This window comes from Equus asinus, chromosome 3 (genome assembly GCF_041296235.1).
Source record: "Equus asinus isolate D_3611 breed Donkey chromosome 3, EquAss-T2T_v2, whole genome shotgun sequence".
NCBI lineage: Eukaryota > Metazoa > Chordata > Mammalia > Perissodactyla > Equidae > Equus > Equus asinus.
In genome coordinates, this window is record NC_091792.1 from 145844808 (window position 1) to 145872061 (window position 27254).

General features: G+C 38.1%; 2 protein-coding genes across 11 annotated transcripts in view; one reads left to right on the forward strand and one right to left on the reverse strand.

Annotated features, from left to right (window-relative positions):
- Positions 1-5158, forward strand: part of KCNIP4 (potassium voltage-gated channel interacting protein 4) — a 1061619-nt gene extending 1056461 nt beyond the window's left edge. For all 8 annotated transcript variants that reach the window (XM_070506139.1, XM_044767769.2, XM_070506137.1 and 5 more), the window contains 3 exons: positions 1167-1271; positions 1884-1946; positions 3733-5158. In XM_070506139.1, coding sequence (XP_070362240.1) covers positions 1167-1271; positions 1884-1946; positions 3733-3780 — 216 coding nt within the window. In that variant the 3' untranslated portion in view covers positions 3781-5158. The remainder of the gene's footprint in view (positions 1-1166; positions 1272-1883; positions 1947-3732) is intronic.
- A 777-nt stretch (positions 5159-5935) lies between these two features.
- Positions 5936-24643, reverse strand: PACRGL (parkin coregulated like). 3 transcript variants are annotated; one of them, XM_014838843.3, is made up of 9 exons: positions 24538-24643; positions 20625-20692; positions 20368-20519; positions 17482-17549; positions 15746-15836; positions 14296-14430; positions 13706-13813; positions 9976-10056; positions 5936-6712 (listed from the first exon to the last, which is right to left on the reverse strand). In XM_014838843.3, exons 2-9 carry the CDS (start codon positions 20674-20676, stop codon positions 6656-6658), a joined length of 744 nt encoding a protein of 247 aa, XP_014694329.1. In that variant the 5' UTR covers positions 20677-20692; positions 24538-24643; the 3' UTR covers positions 5936-6655. The 3 variants fall into 3 exon arrangements, with proteins under 3 accessions (XP_014694329.1, XP_014694328.1, XP_044623707.1); XM_014838842.3 differs by having other exon boundaries at positions 24485-24620; XM_044767772.2 differs by lacking the exon at positions 24538-24643 and adding an exon at positions 21673-21728.
- Positions 24644-27254: the final 2611 nt, after the last annotated feature.

The window sequence follows — 27254 nt, forward strand, 5'->3', positions numbered from 1 at the left end:
AGATATTATTTTTACTAAGAGTAAAAATGGCAAGTCAAAAACCAGATTTTGTTTTAATAAAAAAATTAATAAAATTTCAAAATATTTCCCAGGGTCTTAATATTTATTGACTAATCTACATATGTGACTTCTTTAGTTAAAGCCACAGTAGGAAAAACACAATGAAAATTCCTTTTTATTCTTTTTTTAAAGATTGACACCTGAGCTAACAACTGTGGGCAATCTTTTTTTTTTTTTTCTGCTTTTTCTCCCCAAATCCCCTGAGTACATAGTTGTATATTTTAGTTGTGGGTCCTTCTAGTTGTGGCACATGGGATGCCGCCTCAACACGGCCTAATGAGCAGTGCCATGTCCGCGCCCAGGATCCGAACCACCGAAACACTGGGCCACTGAAGTGGAGCATGTGAACTTACCCACTTGGCCACAGGGTGGTCCCTGAAAATTGTAACAAGCTTTGAGACTTATCAGTTAGTTTTAGTACAATTCTAATGGTGTGGAGTTAATTAATTAATTAATTTATTTATTTATTTTTTGGTGGGGAAGTTTGGCCCTGAACTAACATCTGTTGCCAATCTTCCTCTTTTGCATTTTTTTCTCCCCAAAGTCCCCAGGACATGGTTGTACATCCTGGTTGTAGGTCATTCCAGTTCTTCTATGTGGGATGCCACCACAGCATGGCTTGATGAGCAGTGCATAGGTCCGTGCCCAGGATCCGAACCACTGAACCCTGGGCCTCTGAAGCAGAGCATGCAAACTTAACCACTTAGCCATGGGGCTGGCCCCCATGTGAAGTTTTAGTCTCAATAAATAGAAGTTGATAATCAATCAACATATAACATACATAACAGCTAAATAAAACAAAGATCATTTATGTGAAGTATATGGAAGTCCAAACGTTAAACCAGGATATTTCTTTGCAGATCACATTAGGTATGTGGGAAATTGCTTCATTTTGAAACCAAGATCAGAATTGATACTTACATTCTAATTGTGTTGCTTTTAAGGGATAAAGCTGTTGCCTTTTCCTCTGGGACAACCCGAGGCATTTAATGAATCAAAGAAAGATGAAAAATTTGAAATTGAGTAGGGATAATCTGTCAAAGCTTCTCAGAGTTGTTTCTTCATACATTGCATGCAGCCTCATGTGCGTGCCTTTTACTTTTCAGGAAATGCTTGATATAATGAAAGCAATATACGATATGATGGGTAAATGCACATATCCTGTTCTCAAGGAAGATGCTCCCAGGCAACATGTCGAAACATTTTTCCAGGTAGGAATGCCACAGAAGTCGGAGAAAGAGTGAAACTAAGAGTAAATTTCCTGATGTTTGCAAAGCATCATGATGAATCAAAAGAATGCAAAGAAAAATAATTTTTACTAAAAGGGACAAAACAATAGGATATTTACCATCACAGTAATTTAGTAAGTTTGATTTTGAATTTATTATAACACTGATAACTATACTTATTGAACATTCACTATCTCCTAGATAGAATGCTAAGCAATTGCCATGTTTCATGTGTGTTTTTTGTTTTCATTCAATTCTCAAAACACCCTATGAGGTTAAAAATTCTCACCAGCCCCATTTAACAGATGAAAAACCAAGGCTCTGAAAGTTTCAGCCAATTGCCTGAACTCTGCCATGGCTAGGGGGCAAGACTTTTAGCTGGGGCAGAGTGACTCTAGATCTTCACCATTCTGTTGAAAAGGGAACAGCCTAATAGCAGTCGGCCATATGATTCTTACCACTAAGAAACTACCAGCTTGTGCTCTGAAGCATTTCCTCTCCATAAAACAAATAGCCTCGGCTCCTTCGGTTCAGGGATCAGGGTATCAAGGGGTAAGTCTGAATAAAGTTTTTTGGTTTTTTCTTTCTGAACAGAAAATGGACAAAAATAAAGATGGAGTCGTTACCATAGATGAATTCATCGAAAGTTGCCAAAAAGTAAGTAATGGTAGTAAAGGACTGTCCGTTTTGCTTTTTTAGCAGCTAGACTGAATATTGAGTTAGCCACCATGAATTGAGCAAAACACAGATCATATGCCTAAGGTTACCACTTCTACACAGCCGAGATAAGCCCACCACTGTGAAATAACCACCAATTTATACATTCACTTAATCAACACCTATAGAGTGCCCATCCTGAGGCAGGCTATGCAGGAAGCCCTGGGGACACAAAAGTTGCACACATACTGAGTCTTTGCTCGCTAAATCCTTTGGAGAATATTCATCACGGAGGATAAAACACATGAGATTTGAATTGCTCTTTTCCCAGAATTAGCGTATAACATGTGTATTGTCTATCATATCTCCATAGATTTAGAATTCCGGTACCGCCCAGTATGCATCACTGGACAAATTTATACAGTTGTGCAACATTTTAGTCAACGACAGACCGCATAGATGATGGTGGTCACATAAGATTAGTGCCAAATAGCTTAGGTGTGTGGTAGGCTATACCATCTAGGTTTGTGTCAGTACACTCTATGATTTTGCAAAATTATGAAATTGCTTAACAACACATTTCTCAGAACAGTATCCCCGTCGTTAAGCGACACATGACTGTATCCGATTTCTAAGAGAAACATCGTTTTAACGTGTATAGACAAGAAGTGGCTTTTTGGCTGAACCAATAATGTTTCAGTCTCTGGATTTAACTCCTCACCTTAAACTGATGATTTTCCTCACATAACTGACAAGGAAATGACAATGATGATCTTCAGTCACGAAGAGGAGAAATCTGGGTGGTTCTCCATCTTCTGATGGGAGACCAGTGTTAGCCTACCTAGAATGAGCTGACTTGATGTGTGGGTGGAATCACAATTAGGAATTTTTCAGATCATTGTAGAGACCAGGAAGTTTGCTGGTGCTTTAGCATTTCTCTTTATTTTCAAATTGATATACTTTCCCTTTCCTGATGCCTGCTTGTTTCCCAACTCATATTTTGATGTGGTGGTCTTTGAGAGCATTAACTTGGTGACACCAACCTGCTTAATGGTGATGTTGTTACTTGGCTTCTGGCATTGGAGTCATCATTAGTTCGGCTACCATTTACCATTACTCTCAACAGCTCACTGAGTGCCATTCACAAACAATCTCCAAGTGCCTCAGTAATGCCCAAAGTCTGTCCTCTTAAGTTTTTAAGGAACATGCTGAACTGAATACAGCTACTGGGCAATGGTTTCTCCCAAACAATTCTTTCTCTGGCATTGAGAGACCACTCATTTTGAAAGGTTCCTAAAGGCCATACAGATTTAGCCCTAACAGACCCAGAAAGAGAGGCGTAATCACTGCCAACTTGTCTCGCAGGCCCCCACCTCCAGTCCTCATGAAGCTGGCTCTTAGCTCACACACCAACTCTGTTTGCTTCCACATGTCTGAGTCTCTGAGATTTGGCGTGTGATGACTTGGAATGACAGAATTTGCATTTGCTCACTTTGTCCTGCCCTCTGTAGTTTCCATTCTGGCATTCTGATTTGAGAAATATCCTCTGTTAACACTAAGTAAAATTTAAATGAGGTGTTTTAAGTCTGTTAGAGTCAACAAACCATTAAATGGGCTCTCCCATAGGTATCTATGTGGAAAACAGAATGGTATTTACATTTGCAAGCACTTAGTATTTGAGCTTTTGGCACAGACAGTTGGTGGCAGGAGGCAGTACTTAAGGGCAAAATAGGGTACTGCCCCTTGCAAATCTGCCGAATTTAACCCCACTGTTTCTCCCTTACAGGACGAAAACATAATGCGCTCCATGCAGCTCTTTGAAAATGTGATTTAACTTGTGGAATACGTCCTCAATCAAACACATGTGAACTATTCTACCACACTTAAAGTTGGAGCTACCACTTTTAGCATAGATTGCTCAGCTTTACACTGAGGCATATTATGCAAACGAGCTTTGTTTTAATATAAAGCAATCCCCAAAAGATTTGAGTTTTCCAGTTATAAATTTGCATCCTTTTCATAATGCCACTGAGTTCATGGGATGTTCTAAATCATTTCATACCCTGTGAATATTCAAAAGTAATAGAATCTGGCATATAGTTCTATTAATTCTTTAGCCATGGAATTATTGAGGCTTTCACATTATCAGTGATTTTAAAATGCCAGTGTTTTTTTGCTACTCATTTGTATGTATTCAGCCCCAGGATTTTAAATGGTTTTCTAAAATACTGGCATCTGCATTTAATTTCCAGAAATTAATTTTCATGTTTGTATGCTGTAATTCTATTTGCATACTTTAAGTAAACAAGATTACTACAATTAAAAAAAAAACGCATAGCCCCAGTTTCTATGGATTTGCTGCCTTCTGTTAAAGACATTCATTTATCTGGCATTTTTTATAACATGAAACAAATTAATTTATCACCAGATATAAGCATATGCCTAATAAAGCTTATTTAATAAGCATTTCTTAATTTTTCATAATACATATCACAGCCAAGGCCTCCATGATGTATATAATTTGGGATTTGTTCAATCCTACAGGTTGACTGTTTTCTATTGTGTCGTTAAGTGGAAGCCCAAGACAGTGGGAAACAAAGTGAGGCTGCTTATAGGCATATGCAAAGGGTCAGGCTATCTGCCCTCCAGTACATGGTAATGCTTTATAACAAGTAATGCTTAACAGCATTAAAGGCCAATTCCATCCCCTTTCCTCTGACCCCCTCAAGGCACCTTTGTATTACACAACATTCAGGGACAAAGAAACCTTGACTACCCCAATGCCTACTGGGGACAAAGAGTAAGCAGAATTCACTTTGAAAGCAACAGTGATTCCATTATATCAAGAACTACAATACTAAAATTCAGTAGAAAATGACTATAAGTGCTAAGCAACTTATCTAGATTGCATTATGACTTAGCTCATCATAAAACTCCAATAATTCAGATTCTTTTTAATGATCTTAAGCCAAAATTCTAAAGTTGTTACAATATTACTAAAGATACACACACCTTCCCTGTGCTGCAGAAATATCACAAAGACCAAGAGGCTACAGTAGGAGGAAATCTGTAACTGTCTTTGCAACAATAAATCAGGTATCTATTCTGGTGTAGAGATAGGATGTTGAAAGCTGCCCTGCTATCACCAGTGTAGAAATTAAGAGTAGTACAATACATGTACACTGAAATATGCCATCGCGTGTTTGTGTAAACTCAATGTGCACATTTTGTATTTCAAAAAGAAAAAATAAAAGCAAATAAAATGTTTATAACTCTACTGTCTATATCATAGGTCTTTATTCCAACAAATTTTGTAATTTCTAGATTAAAAATATTGCATTTTTCTTATGGCACTTTATAGATTTTAGATATCTTCGTCTTTTGAGTGGTGCTAAGTGCAATGAAGAAGAGTAAAGCCAGACCAGTGGGCAGGCAGATGTTTTAGCTAATATGATCTGAGGATGTGACACGAGTAGAGATCTGAGGAAAGAGCGTACCAGACAGGGGTACGAGGACGAAAGGACAAAAGAGCTGAGGGAGGACAAGCATTTCTGCAATTATGACTCTTCAGAAATTACTTATATTCTTTTAAATTACAGCTGTGAGGCTGTATCTGAAGTGAGAATTGCAGAGGTCACTCCAGGTGACCTGAGGCATAGAGCAGAGAAAGTGTTTTCTCTGACGCTTCTGAGATATGATATTGCTGCTCCTGTATAAAAGAGTGACCCTCATTTCCCTCCCTTCAAAAGTCCCAGTCTGCTTTGGATTTGGTGTGGCTCCTCAAGTCCCTGTGGACTCTCTTCTTGCCTTAAGATGGAAGGTCTTATTCTTGCTTTGTTTTTCTTCCTCTATCCGTTTCTCTTGTAAAATGATCCAGAGTCAGCTTCTACTATGACAACACTCAGAACTATGCCTGTAAATTATGTTTTAAAGGCTTTTTAAATTGAATTAATTGTTAAAACACAAGCAGCACAACAAAACCACCGAATACATAAGAGTTTTAAGATTTTAATTTCTGAATATCTCCATGTACCAAATATTTTCAGATTATGAAATACAAAAATAACATTTACTTTAATACAATTAACACCTAAAGTTTAGGTAGTTTTAATGAGTTGTAATAAACAACATACTTAAAAGAGAATTTACACATTAAAAAAAATTCTTAAACTAGAATACTCTGGAAAGAAATTGTCCCAAGCATTCTATATTATAAAATACATATTTACAAACAATAATTAACAGTGAATTCACAAATGTTTGTCCACTAATTTAAATTTCCATAGCCTTGATGAATAAAAAACCCAAGAAATGGCAAAATATCTCAAAATAAGTATAGCTATAAACTGATTGCAAAAGGGATATTATAAATAAAAGGCACTAGAAAATACAAACACATCTACTGTAAACCCAATAATGGTTGTTCACACAAACCACAAAAATATGAAAAATAAACCCCACAAAATTGTACTATTGTAGAACTTTTTTTAATAGCTTTCCATCATTAACCATTCTTTTTTGTTGAAGAATAACTTTTACTATGATTTAGTGGAATTGTATATACTTATCTTAAACTAGTAAATAATGAATGGTGGCTGTGATTTACAAAAGAATAAACTGAAGTGAATCTGAAAAGGTTCCACAGGTCCCCATGGTCAGCGTTTAACATCTGTCACCAGGCAGTAAGAAGATTTTTGCTGGCCTCTTTTTCAACAGCATATGGAGCAGTATGTTGGAATTTTAGCTTTGATGATGATAAGGCTTCCCTGTCAAGAGAAAAAAAAGTGAGCCTCATTAGTATCACGCAGGGTTCCCCTCTTAGGTATTACATTCACAGAGAAGAGCCTAAAAAAGTGTCCAAAACTCAAAAGAAACAAATAAAATGGGATGAGAGCAGAACAATGGAATGAGAAGTGGAATTTTTTTCTATGTTAAATAAAATATAGGTTGTCTCTTATTGTTTTTTTAAAAAATTTAACTAGAGAAGTAGTTAGGAACCAGACTACTGGTATTTGAACCTAGCTTCTGCCAGTGACTTCACTGTCAAATCTGGGGCGAATTACTTCTCTGCACCCCAGTTACTAGATCTTTAAAGGGAGATAACAACAAAATCTACCTCTGAGGACTGCAGTGAGGATTAAACGAGTTTAATGTCTAAAAGCACTCATTAGAGTATCTGGCACGTAACAAGTTCCCAAGCACTCAACAAAGATGGGGTGTGTGGAAGTATGTACCTTCCTAAGACAAATGTGTGTATCACTTAGAAAGAAAATTAAATCAGGCTAAGAATGAACCAACTTCAATTTAAGGCAGATAGTAACCGATGAGTTACAAGAAATGACACTGTGACTGTCTGTAACTGTTATTTTTGTTTCCCCAGAAGTTGAGTCATTCCATCATTGTGATATCTGTAAGTCCTAAGAAACGAGAAAATGCAATATTGAGAAGAATCTTCTTTTAAAGACTCATTTCTAACATTTAAAGAAAAAGAATGTTTTTTTAGAAGGGACAGAGGAATATTCATTAATTTCATGAAGGATTACAAAATACCAAAAGCAAGCACAGTAATAATTAAACCGAGGGAAAGTCGTTGATATGGAATTGCAATTTTCTATTACAATTACATCAATTATTATTAAAATATTATATAATATTAGAAGGAGAGAACAAAAAAGAGAAAAAGTCTGAAGGAAGAAACAATATTTAACAACCCTTATAACTTCGAAATCTTATTTTATTCTGTATTAGCATGATTCAAAACTAATGAGATTGAGTGGCAATAAGAGGAATTCCCTTGCTAGCCATCTCTGGGACCTTGGAGTGGTCAACTTCACCCTCTGTGTTCACCCTCCAAATCTTCATCTACTATTTCTGAACTTTATTTATGTGCAAACTATCCCCTCCCCCACACATATCCATGAAATCTCACATGCTCAGCCTCCCCTTTCTACTTGCCCTCTTCATCATACCAGCCCACAGGATGTGTGAAAACCACCTGGGGAGAGCTTCAGATTGAAAAGCTGTGCCTCCATTATTTAGCGTCTGTTTACTTGCATTTCACAAGGGAGGAAAAGGCAAATTCATTTTGCATTCCAGTTCTCAGAACAGCAAGTACATTTCCAAGCAAGAAGAATCCCGTTTCTGCTGAGGAGGGACACTGGATTGGCTAGGGGATGGTTTTGTACATCTCAACAGGTGTCTGAATGCTAAGCTCTGCCTAGGACACAACAAAGAAATCCATTCTATAGGAGCCTAGGGACTGACTTCCTCTCATAAACTTTATTCTAGGCATGCATCATAGAAAGAATATAATAAATTTAAAAAGTCATTGAAATTGGCCAAATTAGCTAATTTAGGCAAAGTTTAAACTAAAATATTTGCCATTTTAAAACTGTATGCAATCACACAGATTTTCTTTATAATTAATTGCTTTAGGGGCCGGCCCAGTGGCCGAGTATTTAAGTTCACACACTCTACTTCAGTGGCCCAGGGTTTCACCAGTTCGGATCCTAGGCGCAGACATGGCATCGCTCGCTCGTCAAGCCATGCTGAGGTGGCGTCCCACTTGCCACAACTGGAAGGACCCACAACTAAAATATATACAACTGTCTACTGGGGCGATTTGGGGAGAAAAAGGAAAAATAAAATCTTTAAAAAAAACACAAACATTATTATTAATTGCTTTAGAAAGCACCTAGAATGAAACTAAGTTCTGCAATGTTCAGATAATCACATCCAACTCTATCATAAAGATCTGATTCAATGTAATCTCCAGACAAGACAGGATCAAAAGAAGATGGGCTCTCTGTTTTATGGAGATACTTCCAAGACTAAATCGTCTCAACACTTCTTTCAAATGATGAAGATTCAGTTAACCTAGTTATTTGACACCACTGTAGGAGAGGAAGACATTTTCTCTACCCGCTCTGGGTCCTTCTGGCCGGACAACAAATTAAATTGACATGAGAGAGAATAACAGGAGAAAATTAAACAAAGCTTTATAACATGTATACATGGGAGAGACCCAGGAAAACTGAGCAACTCACCAAAATGGCAGGAGCCCTCACCTTAAACACCATCCTCAGCTAAAGACAAAGGAGGATGTTGGGGGTGGGAAGAGTCAGTTATGGAAGGTTAGCAGAAAAGCACAGTAAACAAGAGTAAGGTTATTATGCAGATTTAAATCCTTGCCTTCCGAATTGATAAGAGCTTCTAGAGATAAGGTCATTTTCCCTTCTTCCTGGTACAGAGAGGGAGACACCTTTACAGATGGAGATTTCCTTTACAAAAGCAAATGTCTCTTAACAAAGGGTAACTTCTACTTTTCAGGGTTTCTCTCATGTCTACAGTTTTTAACAGTAACCAGCCCAAAATAATCCTCATGCCAAAGAGACATATCTTGGGGTGGCCAATTCCAATCCCCTACACCACACAGGTAGTAATGAAATCCCCCACATTCTTGCACCTTTTTGGACATTCTTCTTGCACATTTTTGCAAGTTAGAATAATCAACTGAATCATTCCTCTGTGTATGCATGAGTGTGCATGGTTCAGCACACATATGCTTCCAGACATAATATTGCAGCCATCTGGAAACTTCACTTCAATCTTTGATTATGAACAAATTATAACTTTTTTAGGCACAAAAGATAAGCAAATAAGAGAGAAAAAAGTACCTTTTCTTCAATGAGCTCTCTACGTTAATCTTTTGTTTTCCCAACTTTCCATGGTCAAAGCAAAAACATCAAAAATAAAGAAAAAAACCTGTAAAGCTGTCCCACATGGAGTGCCATACAGTAAGCACAATGAAAGTGTGCAGGCCTGCTATCTACACAAGCTGAACCTGAATCCCAGGGCTTAAAAACTCCACGATGTAGGAAAGACAGAAACTCTGAGCTCTAAAATGAAAATAATAGCATCAGCTCCACATGGTTACCTGTGGCTGAAATGAGCTTATATGTTATACAGTCAATTCTATAATATGACTAAACGTAGGAAAAAATGACTTAACGAATAAGGTTCTACTTACACTTCCGCCGTGCTGCTCTAGCTTCTGTAAAGCACTGGTGATTGGCTCTTTGAATTTCTTGTCCCTTAGTCTCTTGGAAAGCTTTTAAAATAAGATTGGGGGAATGAAATAATTTGGAAAAGTAACTATATTCACCACAAGCATAAGTAAAACTTCAGTAAAAAATAGGCTAAATAGAAATGATGCCATTCGGTCTTTACGGTATACTACATCCATGAACATGATTAACTTGTTTTAGATTTCAAGGCTTCTTTTAGGAAATACCTCATTGAAATTTATATATAATAGACACCACTATATTTATTTAAAAAAATGAATTTACGTTATTTCAGATAATACCAATCGTACAAAATCTGCTACAGTATGGCATCCAGAATAAGCTTCCTACGAAATTGCATACTTTCCCATTTTGCAGTTTGTAAGAGCACCTGTAGGACTATGACGGGAATCTAAGCATCTAAAACACATGTGTTTCCTATAGTTAAAAAAAGAAGAGACAACAAAGAAGAGAGCACTGACATGAATAATTCAGTAACAGTGACAGGCAGAAGAATCAAATGAGAAAGCACGTGACCACCTGTCCCTAGGAATGTCCTAAATGGGCCTCAGTTGTGTAGGTGGAACTCTGACTGAACAGGGAGAGAGCACAGAGTGAGTGGAATTGAATCAGAGGAGCCAGGAGGGAAACACCACGTCATCGAGCACAAACTGTAACCAGCGCCCCCACCAAATGTCTGCATTACTCACCCACAGATCTAACACTTCAGCCTACAGCAGGACTCGCTCAGGGCTCTACTTGCTGCGAAGATAAGTGAAGCCCAGGCAAGAATTCAGTCATGGATCAAATGCTTACAAGGCCCTGTCCTAGAGTTGGTTTCTGGTTCTTCCTCTTCCCAGATATGGAGATAACCCAGGAGTACTACACACCACTGAGTACTGAGCAGCACGTCCCTTCAGTCTGGTCACGGCAAGTTAGGGAGGATCAGAAGAGGCTCCCAGAAGGATAAAAATGTGAGAAAAGCAACTCTAAAGAGGGGGCAGGCAGGGCTTATCAAGGCCCTGGGGATGGACAAGAAAAAGTGCTTCTTCCAGATCATAGGTTTGCTGTCTTCAGACCGTGTTATTCTGGAGCAGGGGTTTACAGGCAGACCCATGAAGCACCACCTTCAGAATCACCTGACATACTCACTGAAAGAGTACAGATTCTTGGGTCCCAGCGCATACTTACTCAGGCAGAATCTCAGGGCAAAGGCCCGGGCTCTGCATGTTTAGCAAGATTCCCAGGTATTTCTTTCCTCTTTAGGGTTTGAGGATCACTGCCCTAGGGTCAGCAGACGGTCTCTTAGAGCTAAGGCTCAGAGAGGATATGACTTATTTTACAAATGAAGAAAATGAGCTGTATACAGGCTCAGTAACTGGTTTTGAAATTCATTTTCTAGAAGAGGAACTCTTTCTTCAAATAAACATCTAATGAAGAAGTCTATCAAACAGATGAAAATAGAGCCTTTCTGGCTCAAGTAAGGTAAGTGAGGTATGGAGGGAGCACTATGGCACCTCAGTGGATCCTCAAGGGTGCCTTTTGTCTCAGGATGTGTAACTAACAGACCAAGACCTAATCCCCAGGGGGCCTATTTCCAAGGCTCTCTCCTCTATGGATACCACTGGGATCCGAAGGCCAGTGCGGTATCTAGGTCTTCCCAAAGGGTTGACACCCCTGGAAGCAGAAAGGCCTTTCAGTCAGTCCTGTCTTAGGAAAAGCAGAGCTCTGGGGAAGACTGTGAGCGAGCAAAGATTAATGCCACTGACCCAGAAAGGTTAAAAAAAAAAACAACGACTCACATAGTAGTTTAGTCGTTAATCTGACTTCCCCTCTCTGTCATGGTGGGTGGGACTGGGAGGCTGTTTAGGAAGCAAAGGTTCTGGTCCTTGCTCAACTTCGAGTTTGGGGAAGGATCCAGTGTGACTCCTTTTCTCTATATATCACTTGCACTTCACGTCATCCTAACTTTCTCAGTGGATGTCCTTGCTACTTGTTTCTCCCAAAAACAAAAACCAATCTCCACAAGGGCAGAGGGCATATGTGTTTCTGTTCAGCATTATGTTCCCAGTGCTTCGCATAATACCTGGCACAAAATGGGTTAACAGATTTATCTTAAACTGTTGAGTGTTTGACTGAAACAATCAATCTAAAATGAGTTATTTTATACATTAGTGTGAAATTCCTGTAGTCAGCCACAACCCACTGACCTGAAGATCATAAGCAAGTATCTGCCAGGATTCTCTTCCTTCTGTCCTAAGACTTCCCACATGTCAAGGTTTGAGAGTCTATTCTCACTACGTCTTCTCCCCATCAGACACCTGGGGGGAATTCATCTTCCACGATTCCTAATCTCAGCACAGCAATCGTGATAGATTCACTATCACCTCTACTTTCTATTGGCTTAGCCAGGTGGTTCCTGGGGTTTATTAGTTTCTCTGCAGAGTAAGAAGTTAAAAATACAGTTCTAAGACCTCTTAGGTGGATAGGTCCAAGAAAAAACAGTGGAACTCTGATCAAAATATATGCTTCAGCTCTAAACTACAGAAGGATGCATGCAGAGATATCCCAGCTGTGGGTTATTTCCAGCCAGGACTTTAATCTTTATATTAGTTTCCACAGGAAAGGATTAACATTGCCTAAAGAAAGGTCTGGCCCTCGCCCCTGGCTCCTGGATGGAAACCTCTAAGCCCTTGGAATATCCTGCCAGATAAGAGTGACTTTGTTTACCTGGGGGCCTTGGGCCACAGCAGATAATCTATGTTAACAATGCGATTTATGGTGGGGGCCTTGGGCCACAGAGTATCCCTGGACTTCTAGAGAGGCTGGAGACTAAGGTCAACCACACTGGCAGGCAGTTATGCCTGAGTGACAAACTCCCAATAAGTACTCCAGACACCAAGGCTTGGGTAAGCTTCCCTAGTTGGCAATGCTCCATGCATGCTGCCACACATCATCGCTGGAAAAAGCAAGCACTGCCCCCACTACTCCACTGGAGGAGGACAAGTGGAAGCTCCACATCTGGTTTCTCCTGGACCCTGCTCTATGCACCTCTTTCTTTTGCTGATTTTAATCCGTATCCTTTCACTGTAATAACCTGTAACAGTGAATAACAGCTCTCCTGAGTCCTGTGAGTCCTTTCAGCAAATTAGTAAACCTAAGGGTGGTCTTGGGGATCTCCTGAACTGCACGGTGTCCCAGTGTATATCTGTGATAAGAATTATACTACATATATCAGAAAAAAGTCTCATCCTTAAGGCTCTTTATGGACTCACTAAAAAACTTACAAAGAAAAAGATGAAAAACATGGCTGTGGCAATATACAATTACACAAGAGGGGTCTAAGTTGTGCTTATAATTCACAGCTAATCAACATGGGCATGATACCATTATACTGTTCATTAATTTTTGCCCATTCGACATTCAACTTTTGCTTACTTTTTATTACAACCATAAATTCTGCTCAAGTAGGTGCTTTCCATTAAAAAAAATGAAAGACAATATTGTCCCTTAGTAAAATATTTTATGAACTACTAGGTCTGATCTCTAGATTTTTTGGTTTTGGGGATGATGATATTTTCTTTAAGGTTTTGAATCATTTTAATGATTAATTTGAAGCCATTAAATCATGAAGAGATACAGATACTACATAACACATATAAACAATCACACTCTAATCTTTTCAGTACTTACACTTGTGAGCAGGTGTTTCAGATGGTCATTTAGAGAAGGACCAACAACAACACTTAACTGCACCAGAGCATTCAATCCTCTTTCAAACACTTCATCATCCGAATGGGCCTGTAGGGCATTGGTTGGTTAGGGGTATAGGGGCAGGGAGGGGAAGAGGTGAAAAAAGCAGAAGGATGATTAGGAGAAAGGGCAAGCAAGTGAAGAAAAAGTAGGCTTGAACATTCAAAGTTAGAAGAAAATCAACCAAATCCAGAATTTAAAAAATAACCTTTAATGCAGGACATCTAGAAGCAAAAAGTAAATTTCCAGTTTCACTAAAACATTAACTAAAATATATCACAGCATGCAGAAAGACTGATTTGAGGTTCATTACTTTCTCTAATTACTTAAAATGTTCCTTTTTACCTTTAGTACATCCTCTAAAGATGTCTTCAAGTAAGTAATCATCTGGCCCTGACTAACAGTGGCCTAACTCTGCGCTCACATCAAAATCACAGGTAAAGGACTAATTTGCATATAATTTGGAGGAAAAGAAAGACATAAAACATTCTAGATATACCAGAGAAAGTCCAAAGGAATACAGGACATACCAGAGCTGCCTTTAGCACAGGAATCAGTCTAGGAAGCAAAGGCACAGCTTTGTCAGCAGCACCTTGGACCAAAAGCAATTCTCTAAAACCTTCCTTTGACACGAAGGTGTACGGATGTTTAGTCTCTCTCAGACCCTGCCAAAGACCAAAAAACACATGATTTACTACCCATTTAGTTATGCTAAGAACAAAAAAAGGAATCCTTACAGGCTTAGTGAAAATCGAGTTTTGCTATTATTGTTTTCCTGTTTATGAAATATAATTTCAGTAATTGCAATTTCATTTAAACTGAGAAATTGTGGAACAAAAGACATATATGAGAGAGGACGGATGGGAAAACAAAAAGAAAAATAGTAAAGAACTGAAGGAAAGGAAAGATAAAGGATATAAAGAAAAAAGAAAAGGAAAGAAGAAAAGAGAGAAGGAGGAGGGAAGGAGGGAGAGGGAAGGTAAATGAAAAGAAAGAGAGAAAAAGAAAAACTCACTAGGATGCTAAACACAATTTGTAAACTCCCAAACACTGCCTGAAAGCATAATGCACTAGTCTAAAATGTATGTTTATGAATAAAAATCACTTTATGAATGCATAATTATTGGACTCCCCCCAGCTTTATGGTGATTTTACAACTTGTTTACTGAGTTTCTAAAATATTATATTTCCTTCACATTTAAATAATAAGATATTCAGAAAACAAACCTTGCATTCTGTTCAAAAAGCATTGTAAGATTTTAAATATCATTTCTAACATTGGAATGTGAAATAAAAATATGAAAAAAACCTCTGTAGATGTTTTCTCACTATGCCTTTCACCCTAAATGCATTAGAAACAATTAGATAGTACTCTTGATTTAATTGATCACTTTGAGTCAGGGCAAAACAGTCATCTTTTTCAAAAAGATAAAACAAATTTTAAGAAAGCAATAGCAATATTCCCTCAGTAAAACCAGCTGCAAAGTCATATCTAAAAATATTAATTTTAAACCAATTTGTCCTTTAGACCAAACTATGTTTCCAAATAGTGACCAAACACTTCCTCTCCTCTATGCAGTCATGCTTTTGAAAACCATGCTGCCAGCACACTGGCACCAGTTTGGAACACGGGTTCTATCGTCTTAGGAGTACCCCTAGTACCCCTAGCCTGTTCATTTCAGAGACGAGGAAGCTCAGGTTAGGAGGTGACGTGCATTGCAATAGTGGTTGTTGCGTCGTACTTCCTCATTGTTAAACGAGTGGAGGGAAGGCTAAAGATCTAGCCAGTACAGAAATAAAAGCATTGGTGCCTGGTAAACAGGTACATGAAGGACTGACTTTATGTGATCTACACTAAACTCAGAGCCCCTTTGGGGACTCCCCAAATTACAGCACTCCCCCTACCCTGTGAGCAGCTGGACTATGTTCTCAAAGTATCAATAGTGTAGTTTTGATTCATCTACAAAATGGTATATTTACCTCAGCTAAAGTAATAAGAAGAGGATCAAATGGAAGATTTTCAGGAGGACACTCCCACTGTAATCTGTGTTTTACTGAACCATGGACTAACCTAAAATATAAAAGTTAGTGAATGTAGCTACGACAATGTAATTATATACTGAACAGTGATTGTCTAACACATACATATTCTTTCTAGAACATAACTATATTAGAATTATTTTGTAACACGTAGGAATACCATGAATTTAAAACATATTACAAAGGTACCTTATAAAGCAATGTCCATAATCCTGCAAATTCCTACTCTGTCAGCAAAATTGTTTGGTGGCAAAACTAAACAACCCCACATTTGTTAAACCTACACTTCTGCAGCTCAAGCATGTTGCCATGTGTGAGTCTTAACGCAAATGGTTCACTTGCTATGTTTCAGTCATAATTATAACAAAACGTAACCTACAGAAAATGAAAAAGGCAAACAAAATGTGATAAGTAGAAATAATAATTTCCTTTATATGGAACATTGCTTTTCAGACATAGATCATTTAACCCTAACACTAACGATCTGAAGGCAACCCAGGTTTGATCCTGTTAGAGAAGGAGGCTGAGGCCGAGAAGCGGCAGTGGCCCATGCAGAGTAACACAGAGGCAGCCCTTCGAACTAGAGTCACTGCTGCTGCTGCCTTTTTTTTTAAACAGCCTTTATTGAGGCATAAGTGACATGCAATAAGCTGTACATATTTAAAGTATGCAATGTGTTAAGTGCTGATGCATGAAAATATCCACTGAACCATCACGACAATCACGACAGTGGACTTATTTATCATCTCCAAACCTTTCTTCACAACCCTTTTGTAATGTTCTCTCAACTTCTTGACTCCTTCTCCAGTGTTATTTTCATAATAGCAAGAGGCCTGGGTGACACTGTTTTTCACAATTTTAGCAACAATAAATTTCTCAGAGTGGGGAAGGGATGTAAGAGCCTTAAAATAGTTTCAATTCAGCATGTAAGTATGAAACAATAACAATAAATTGAAGAATGATTCTTGAGCTTATTTTTCACTTACAGTGCTTCAAATCCTTCAAATCTGACAATACCACTAAAATCTACATTTCTTGAATTTTAGAACAACAAGAACAATAAAAAGAATGTTGTGATTATGCTTTACACGATGAAAATGAAATTTCTATCATCTAGAGCAGGCTAAGACTGGATATACTTAGAAGAAATACATGTCTCTTCATAGTAAAATCTTAATAACACTTTCTTAGTAATCTTTAAAATAGCTGTGATGTCTGTCCAGAAAGTTGGTAAGAATTATACCAAAGGTGAGAAAAAACAGTCATATGTACTCATTAAGAAATACAGTATAATTTCAATAAATATAATTTCAAAAATAATGAAAGAATTTCATTAAATTGTCAACTTTCAGTTTACAAACAAAATCAGATTGTTTATTTGCAGCTTGCCCAAGCTTGTGAGTGCTTAAATTGTTTTAGAAACTGGTTCATTCAGTTTCTTAAGTCATCTGGTGATTTACTGCAGATCTGTTGCTAATTCTATTTTGAAATTAAAAGGATTTTCTTCAATAATGTCCCAGGATCTATACCAATCCAAGAGCCGAAGTGTGAATAAGTCACCTTTATTTCAACCTCCCTAGTAAATAAAACTTCCAATACATTTAAACTGAATACTGTATTGATTTTACTCAACTATTTTGAATAATACAGTCAGTTATAAGTTGTATTGATTTTACCTGCAAGGAATACCTCCTTTAGAGTAAATAGCTGCAAACGCGGAAGGAGCTCGTGACTGTTCACCAAACTGAAATAAAAAATGACAAGAATACAATAAATATTACTATCACCTCCACATTGTGATAGTTAACGAATTTTGATCTTGCTGAGGTCAGAGGCAAATGCACGCCCTGACTTTCAAACCACCATGTTAGTATCAAGGGCATCATTCTATTCAGCAACATGACTGAGAAAAACCATCAATCCTGTCAGTACCAAAAGCACAACTACATTTGTGCACTTCCCTTTACCTCTAACTTGTTTCAGAAGGGTTGAAGGTAGCTGAAACCATATATACATATAATAAATATAATTTAATAAATATTGTTAAACATAAATAAATATAATAAAGATAATACATCTTGACACCCCCTTCCCCATTGAGACCGTTCAAGGTGAGGGCTAAATGGATTAAGTATAGAGAAAGTATCTTTGTTTTCAGCCTCCCAGCACATTTCCTACTTGTTCTCAAGCCAAATATGGATGGGCTAGATGGTCAGAGAACCTCTAAGTTCTCCAAAGTGGCTCTATGCTTCTATAAAAATCAAAGGCTTAGGTTGGGCAAGGGTGATAGAGTTGAAAATGGAGCTAAACTCTCACAAACATATGCCTGGATGTGTCTGCTTCGATAATATAACTTTATAAGCTTCAGTTTTGCTATACATCATTATCTTAAGAACAGATAAATTCTGTATCTACTCTCACAGAGGATTTAAGAGGTAATCAATAACAACAGTTCAACAATCACAATATACATAATTCAATAAAACTGACCATAAACTTAAAGAGGATTTAGGCATAAAAAGTAAATATTTCACCTCATGGTACTTTGAAAATAGCCAAATGAAACAGAGTTGTCTAAATGACAAAATATAAACTTACTAACCTATTTTACAGATATAACTAGCTAAAAAAATGTTTTTAATTACATGCAGTAATTTAAAAATATACTTAAGAGTGTAAATTTAGAATTAGTCCTTTTTCCTTTGGAAAAATACACGTTTTGAGTAAAAATACATAGATGAAATTCATTAAAATAAAAGATTCATTTAGAAAGCTCAATCCACATTCTGCGTGGTAATTCACAGTAATAATAATGTTTCATTCATCTAGTTATAATTCCTGCTAAGAAAAAGATGTTCTTAAAGTTGTTTTCAAGTAATAACTGTATCAGATAAGGAAATTAACTGAAAAAATGTTGTTTACATTGGGGGAAAAAATTAACACAAATCAGGGCTACAAAGACTTTTTTAGTTCTACCACTTACTAACAAATGATCTTACTTTTGGACCTACAGGCCACATAAATAATCTCTAAATTCCCAAAACACCACCAAAACAAAATTTCTGATTGAAATTCTAAGCAATTCTTTTCCTTTTCTTTCTAATTCATTTTAGAGATAACCATCGTTTCATCTTCCAGGTCTCACAGAATCAAAATTTTTTTCTACAAATAGATTTATTTGATAAGTTTTTACCAGAATTCCATTAGTGCGAATAAAACTGCTGTTCCTTCAATTTTAAACAATATTACCAGAGACCATATTTCAACTGTAAAACAATCATTATTAAATATACACTACCACATGGAGTTAGCAATTAAAAAACTTTTTGATTCAAGTGAAACACTTGAAATTTATACACATTAAAGTGCATGAATTGGAAGTGCACAGTTCACTGAATTCTCAAAAAGTGAACACAGCTGTGTAACAACTCTCCAACTTACCTTCTTCCCAAAGCTAACCACTATCCTGACTTTGTTTTGGATTTGTTTTGGATTGGCAGCTTTTACACATTTTAGACACGATCTTTTCTAATGTACTCTATTCTCAGGCCAAATCATTAAATTATTCCCCAAAACCTTCCTAAATTTTTAATAATTTACGACTATGGCCACTAAATATTATTACTTTTAAAAGTTTTTCTTTAAAGAGAGGAAGAGAATTGAACTGTCACCATCAACCCCCTCAACTAGAACAGGAAAAGGAAGCAGTGGCAAGAAGACATCAAGGCATCCTCAGGGATTCCATTTCCTCGACACTGCATAGATTACAGAAAAAAAGCAAAGGAATAGAGATATTCAAACTGTTTTTCATTTTTCTTTTATAAAGTCAGGCAATATCCTTCCGCCCTCAGACAGTTTATTGTCTCCTTGATTAAGTATCTGTCACATTTTACCTGCCATCAAAATCAGTGTCTCAGCCACTCTTGTAGTCCCCTTTAAAGGCTGAAACCAGTACCCTCTTAGCCCACACAAGGCTGCACCAGACACCATGAGGTGTTGTTGCAAAGGTGTGTTCACTTTTGGATAATTCACTGATCTACATCCTTACAATTATGCACCTGTACGAGCATAAATCTCATGTTTGTTAAATCTGATTAAACTGCTGTGAGAAGGCAAAAGGAGGTTACTGCTACAGTTAGGATTTCTGGTGGAGCTCATTTCCAGATCATCAAGAGACCTTTATGCAACTGTGGAAGCATGTAATTCATCCTATGGCAATTGAACACAAGTTTATTCATTGACATTAGGAAGTCAAATAACCACAGTAAATAAGAAATAAAGCTGATATGCAATTTATCTTATACTCTACCATATTCACTTGTTTATGTGACAGGATATACCAAAACTGGTTAATCTCTCCTTTACACATTCTCATTTCCACACTCACTCTCACATGCACATCACTATGTCCATTCTTCATCATGATTGCCTATGCCCTTCATCGCTAGATTAAAACTAACAAACAAAAGAAACTTAGGATAGCACCCAGGATGGTTCAATAGTGTACTAAATGCATATTACTGTGAAAAATCTACTGAGTCAGGAATCTCTTTTGTACCCACCGGGTTAATTGTTTTAGGGTTAAGTTTATCACTCGGTCGAGGATGTTTTCTTGTAGACTCTGGTGAACTGGTTGATGATGAAGATTTGCTTCGTTGAAATGTAGTCCTATTTTTTATTTGTGTGCTTGATGATATCCTTTGATCACAGTTACCTGTAAAAAACAGAACATCAACAGAGAGATAAAAGCCATACATCTGTATAACAGAATGCATCATTAACAAAATTCACCTTTTCATTTAAAAAGCAATGTCTGTACCTGTCACTCTGTTTCTCAACTGTACACCTCCATGGCACTCTGATTTCTGCATTGCTTCCCTTTTACTCCTGTTGTTAAAAGAAACAATTTCAAAATTTTGTGGGCAGGGGATTCATTAACAACATAAAGACCAAAACAGAATAAATACAGTAAAAGACACATAAATAAGGTAGGGTATGGAGCAAAATACCTGAAAGACCAACGAGAAAATATGAAATTATCCCAACTTCAATAATATCAATAACAGCAAATTAAAAACCACCCGTTAGGAAATAAGATGTATAAAAATAAACATTTTTCTTCCATTCAAACTGTCAAAATATACTTTTAGAAACTCAATTTGCAATCCTCTGGCTATATTCAGCAAACATGAACTAGATTCCTGAAAGGAGTGGTTGGCACATCCCCTATGATCTCCATCTTTCCTGACCTCTATATTTTCAAAGATCCAAATGCTAAGAGTTGCATCTCAAGCCCTACTTTTTCACTGACAACAAACTCCCCAACTCAATGGACCACAAGCTCCTTAAACTGAATATAACCGTAAGTGAGGTTATCACACTGAAGTTATGAAGCCCTTGTTAATTCAAGATATCACCAGTTTTCTGGTCTTTCAGGCTAAAAAACTTAGGACCACTGTTGTCTCCTTTTCCTTCGCTTCCTACACTCAATCCTAGAGATGCGATCAATATGGTGTGATGAGGGAGAAGGAGCTTTGGGCTCACATCTGGGTCTGTATCTCATCTCTACCAAATACCAGGTTTATGAATTTAGGCAGATAATTTAATCTCCCTAAGCCTTGATTCCCTGACCTATTAAAAGGAGGAGATAACACAAGCCTATCAAGGCTGTTACTGAGGAGTAAATAAGATAATAAGTTGCTCACCCAGCAAATGGCGCTTCACTTCTTCCTCTCCCACAATTCCCTCTTTTCTGCTAATGCCAGGGCTCTAGTTCACAGCTCATGATTTCCTGCCTAATCCAACAAATTTCTAAACTTATATCTCTACCAAGGAATCCTCCACCACACACACGCAGACTCACATACCCAGTGCCTGGTGGTATGTCTAGGTCTAGCTCCACTCTTAAGTTCCATGCAGCCTTGCCTGATGGTCTGTTTCTCAAAGGTACACTTCCGCGGCACTCTTTTTCTGCACTGCTTCCTTCTTCTTATTTCTACTTGATTATTCCATTCCCCTACTCACATGACATCCAGTTATTCTTCCATTAGAGCGTTTCCCACTTTCAGACTTTAATCATTATATATATCACTACCCCTCAACTACACTGTACGATCTTCCCTTAAGGCAACACAGGTGAAGTCCTCTTCAACTTCCAAATGACAGCTTTTCAAGTATTTGAGGACACTGACTCCACACGCCTTAGTTTCCTCTTCTTCAGGATAAACACTGATGCTTTCTTAAATGATTCCTCACACGAGATGATTGTAACCTACTTGGCAAATTAGAAATCATCACGAGGACAAGCTCCATGTAATAGCATTCAGACCAAAAATATTTCAATCATGATGTGACCAGATCAAAGTACCTTGTAAAGATAAACTAAATGTAAGGTTCTTTCTGTACACAGAATAATTTTAAATTTCAATTTTCTTGATTTAATACATTGACTTAATTTTCTCATCTTACTACCAGCAGATGACTTACTTCTCAATATCACACATCACATTCTATGCTTTTTATAGAAACATGGTAATTAATAGCTTATTAAATTTGTCAGATAATATTCTAAAATAAGTTACGGCAGGCTCTAAATATGGCAACCTAATATTGCTCTTCAGTGATTATTCAACAAGTATTTACTATTGTACTTGGTCTCTATTTTGAGAAGTTCCTGATGGGGAACAATACAACCTAAGTTTCTGTTTGAAAAAGAAAATCTCTGTGTCAATTTCCTCAACTCTATATTTGGGGATAATAACAGTAACTACTGTAAATGTTGATGAAGACTAACAGGTTAATATACGTAAAACATTTAGAAAAGTGCTTGGCACACAGTATGTGCTATATGAATTTTAGCTATTACCATTTTCTTTATAATGGTACAAAGTATTTTTTAGTATTAGTATACTAACAATAGTGGGGTTAAGGTAACTAAATATATTTCCTTCTTTTTGAAAAATTTGGTTTAACACTTTGGGCTACATCGATTTGAAGATCCGGTTAAGTTCAGTTTCTTTTGATCGCAAATTGTAATTGCTGTCATAGCTAAAAGAGTTGCTTCACAAAGATGCCTACCCACAAACATAAAAAGAGCATAGTTGGCCAGATCAAATCATGATGGACCCTTTTCAACACTACTCACTAATTCTGCAAAAATTTTCATAGTAACAACTAAATTTCTATCTTCCTTTAGGTCAAAAAGTTGTTCTTGTAAGGTACTAATGGGAAGGTACTGCATTACATTTTGAATAAGTTCAAAAAGCCACTGAAACTCCTCATTTGAAAAACTTTTACACACGCTAGAAAATTGAGCTACCAAAGGTTTTAAGTATACAGGACAATTTTTAAGTGTAATATACTTATGTAATTTTCAGCAACATCAACGCACACACACACATACAAACAATGGTGCAAACATTTCTATGTCCACTTTCAAAACACCCTATATCAGGAGACTTCTCTCCAAAAGAATTCCTTTTCCATTTATTGCTAAAAGTATCACCCTTTACCTTATTACACATTAAGTGTGCTCAATTTTTAAAAATAGTATCCCCCTGGGGGAATACCACTGACGACAAAACTGGAGCATGAGCTGTTTGTAAAAGAAAATGCTTAATTCATCTTATGCTCATCTTATGTTTTTGAGTGCTTTTTCATTAAATAACATGTGAAGGGTGGCATAAACAGGTGATAGTGGGAGAAAAAGGTAAGAACTATTTTGTGTCATAAATATTATCAAGTTCACCCCACATTCTTTTACAAAATAATACAGATTCTAAATAGACACTAGAATCCATAAATCCACTTACCCAAACACCTAAAATATGTCACAATATCAGAGAGCAAACAAACCAAGCAGGGCCCCCCACTGTGGAACCCTCATTTTCCCTTAGGTTTGCTTAGGTCATCTACAATGGGCTCTAGGCATCCATGTCAATGCTAGGAAAACATACTTCCCTTTCACTGTTTTGGACAGCTCACATATCCTATTTCTTTCTCTATATGTACTTTCTTCCCGCACTCAGCTTTGAGACTACTGCACTAAACCGCTCGCTAAATTCTCAGGGGCAGAGGCCGCGTCTCTTCCTACTCTCTAATCCGGTGTCTGCAAATTGCAAAAGTGTAATAGGCACCCTACTAAAGAAACAGTGTTCTATCTTTAAAGCTCCTTCAAACACCAAAGGACAGCGACAGAGCCTAATATCCGCCTATCTCAATTCCTTTTTACCATAAAGTAAATCTAAAGCGCCAATATTAAGGGTTTTAAAATCTGCTTTCCATTTTTCTTACCTCTCCCCTTCAAACACCACAGATTTCCAAATACCTAAGACCAGTTCAGGGCCAGGGTGTTGTCAAAGTTAGAAAATGAGGAGGGCGTGGAGGAAAAAAGTGGAGAAAAACAGAGGTTTGTTTTTTTTTTTTTTTAAAGGGGGTTGTGGTGGGTGAGGGGAAAGGCGGCCGGTTTCAATTCAGGCCGTCGAAGGCTACTCCTAGCCAAAGTCAGACCCCAGGAAAGGAACGGCGCGTCCTTGGTGCTCAGCATCCCCAGGACCCCTAGCAACGGAATCCGGCGGCCTTAGCAACAGGCCAGCTAGGAAGCCGACGGTCTGAGAGAGTGCGGGCGGCAACGTGGCATCCCCGCACCCGCGGCCCACGGCTCCGGACACCCGTTCCTACCGCGCCTCTCCCTCGTCGAGACCTGGACACCAGCCAACCCGACGCCTGCTCACCCAACAGCGTCCGGTCCCGCCACCGGCCGCCGAGGCTCGGGTACTAACGAGGCTTCGCGTGGTCCCCAAATCTGGCGGCGCCGTGCAGTGACGTAAAACGATCGCTGCGTCCTCTAAGCCAATAGCGGGGAGGCCGCAGAAGCGCCGGGCGGAAGAGGGTTTCCCTGGCAACGAGGCGACGCGAGTTGAAAGGGCAGCTCCAGAGCTAGAGGCGCTTCCTGGTGACGAAGGGACACTTGGTGGAGGGTCTTTTCGGAATGAGAGGTCCGGGAGCAGAGAAGAGCACAGGCTCCTAGTTTCCTGCGCCGCAGCCTCTCCCCATCCCGTGTACTTAAGTCTTAACGCTTCACTCGCACACTTAAAATACTCAGTGTTCTCCAGCTATCTTGCCCTAGATCCTCTGAGAGCTGAGGACCATGAACTCCTGCCCCAGGGTCTTCAGGAGAGAGAACCAAAGCCATCCGCCTGCCTAGCTGTGGAATTTCACCTCCTGTCATATTTTCCTGACTCACATGCTATTGCATTCAACTACATAATGCATCCACATTTTAATAATAAAAAGCGTGTGCTTTTGTACTCCAGATTATTTTAATAAAAGTGATGCTGCAGGAAAGTGCATGTCGCCTTGCAATTCCACCAAAAGCAATTTGAGTCGTCAAAGTAAAAAGCCCAAGCCGTTTCAGACCTGTCCACTGCATTCCTTTCTAACCTCCTCTCCTCTTGTCAACCCATAACTTTAACTTTTTGCTTAGGTAATAGCAAACTATACAATTGGCATTTTCAGAACACTCCAGGCGGTGTAATCCGTGCCTGCCCTTGTAGCTCCATTCTTGCCGTTTGAATTGCCACCCCAGAAGCATCTTCCCTAAGCTGTGTTACTTCAGGACAAGGACTGTACCTTTTTCTTTTTGTTGCTCCAGCTTCCAGCACAATGTAGTGGGGACTCAGGAAGCACTCTTTAAAGAAATGAACAAATGAATTCTATGTACATCTAATTTCTCTAATGTTCTGTGAACGTTGCATACAAGTCAACCTTAATGTTTAAAATTCATTATAATGTATTTACCTATCTTCCCCTCTAGACTGAGATTGTCTCCATCGCTTTTCTATCCCCATGATCTAGCACAATGCATACTTAAGTCATGTTTTAACAAAAAAAGAAGAAAAGATCCTATTTCTTAGCTACTCTCACCTTATAAACTTTATTTTTTAGATTTTTCAAGCTTTATTATAGCTCCTGGCCCCCTTACTTACAACTAGCATCTCTATTGCAGACTCAGCAACACCTAGCTGATGGCCTTTTAGCCCCTCTACCTAGAGTGTAAGAGTAATTTGTATTCAGTATTGCAGAGCAGTAAAGTGCACGTGGTATGAACTTAAGCTATCCAGGTTGGAAACCCAGCTCCATCACTAATCAGCTATGAGCCTTGTGCAATTCCTTTAACCCCTCTCAGCCTTCATTTCCTAATCATAATAGTGTTCTTGTAAGATTTACACAAGTGCACAAGTAAAGTTTCTAACAGAAAGAACTCAATAAGTATTACTTAGTACAGTTATTGAGGTGAAAACAAGTTAAAGTTTACATAGAATATATTGTAAGTTGCAGAAATCTCAAGCTATGTCTTGGTGTTAGTATGAGACCCTGGATAACGACATGGATTTTTCAGATTTTTTAAAAATAACCACAAGTACCTGTGTGAGCCTCTCCTAATCATAATGAAATCAACCTCTCGTCAACTTTCTCTCTGCATTTTAGAAAATACAGAAACAGGTTCATTGACATTGGGCCTTGTCTGGATTCATGCAGTAAATGGTGGATACTTTCTTGGCCATACTAGTTTGGGAAGCCCGTGAAGTATCCAGGTGAAGAAGACAGTTGGATACGCCCATCTAGAGTGGAGGGCTGAGATATGAGTGAGAGCTGTGGAGTTTAGAATCACTGGCATATAGACAGTAACCGAGGCCGTAGGAGTGGTTGAAGTAGTCCAGCGAGAGCATGCTGTGTGAGAAACACGGAGCAGATAGTGGACTTCTGACACCTAGTCCTGCTCTGGTTTCAAGGTTGAATTCTCTATTGGGAGGGAGAGAGGGAAGAGGGAAGCAAGGTTGGCCTATGTGTCTAGCAATGTAGCAAATGACTCTGAAAAGACAATGTACCATATATCTCCCCTATGCTCCTACAGTTTTACCCTCCATCCCTCTCCACCCCACTGTATACTCTGGAAAGCTGATCAGTATACACCAGCATCAACAAGGCTCCCATGCCCTCTGGATTGCATTTGGGTTTGGCTAGTGGGGAACTCTAACAGGAAATTGGGGAAAGGAGAGAAAATGAAATCAGAGCATTCATTCTCCATCTTCCATCCCTAGGAGGTTTCCTGGGACTGGCTATATTCCTAGATGAAGGGCACAGTTCCTTTCTAAATGGCCAACTTCAGAACTAAAGGTATAAAATCTCAGGTGCTACTAGCCCTTGATTAATACTGTCCCTGTCATTCCCCTACACTTTAATAAATAGTCCCTTTGTAAATAAAACCTTGCCAAATGGTCCTGTTTTTAATGTTTCACTACATATTATATAAGATTATGAATGAGATAATAAATCTAATCAAAGTTGAAAACTCGTAATAGTTTTTCTCATTGTTTTGATTCCTTTTCACTTGTGAAAGTGTCTTAATTATATTTGTTTATTTACCAATCATTTTTAAGAAAATAGA

Coding starts and splice junctions, on each gene's coding strand:
- PACRGL (XM_014838843.3), bottom strand. CDS start 20,676: ATGCAGAAATCAGAGTGCCATGGAGGTGTACAGTTGAGAAACAGAGTG. Junction 15,837..17,481: donor AAAGGAGGTATTCCTTGCAG/GTAAAATCAATA, acceptor TTTATATTTTAG/GTTAGTCCATGGTTCAGTAA. Junction 13,814..14,295: donor CTGTGCTAAAGGCAGCTCTG/GTATGTCCTGTA, acceptor AATGCCCTACAG/GCCCATTCGGATGATGAAGT.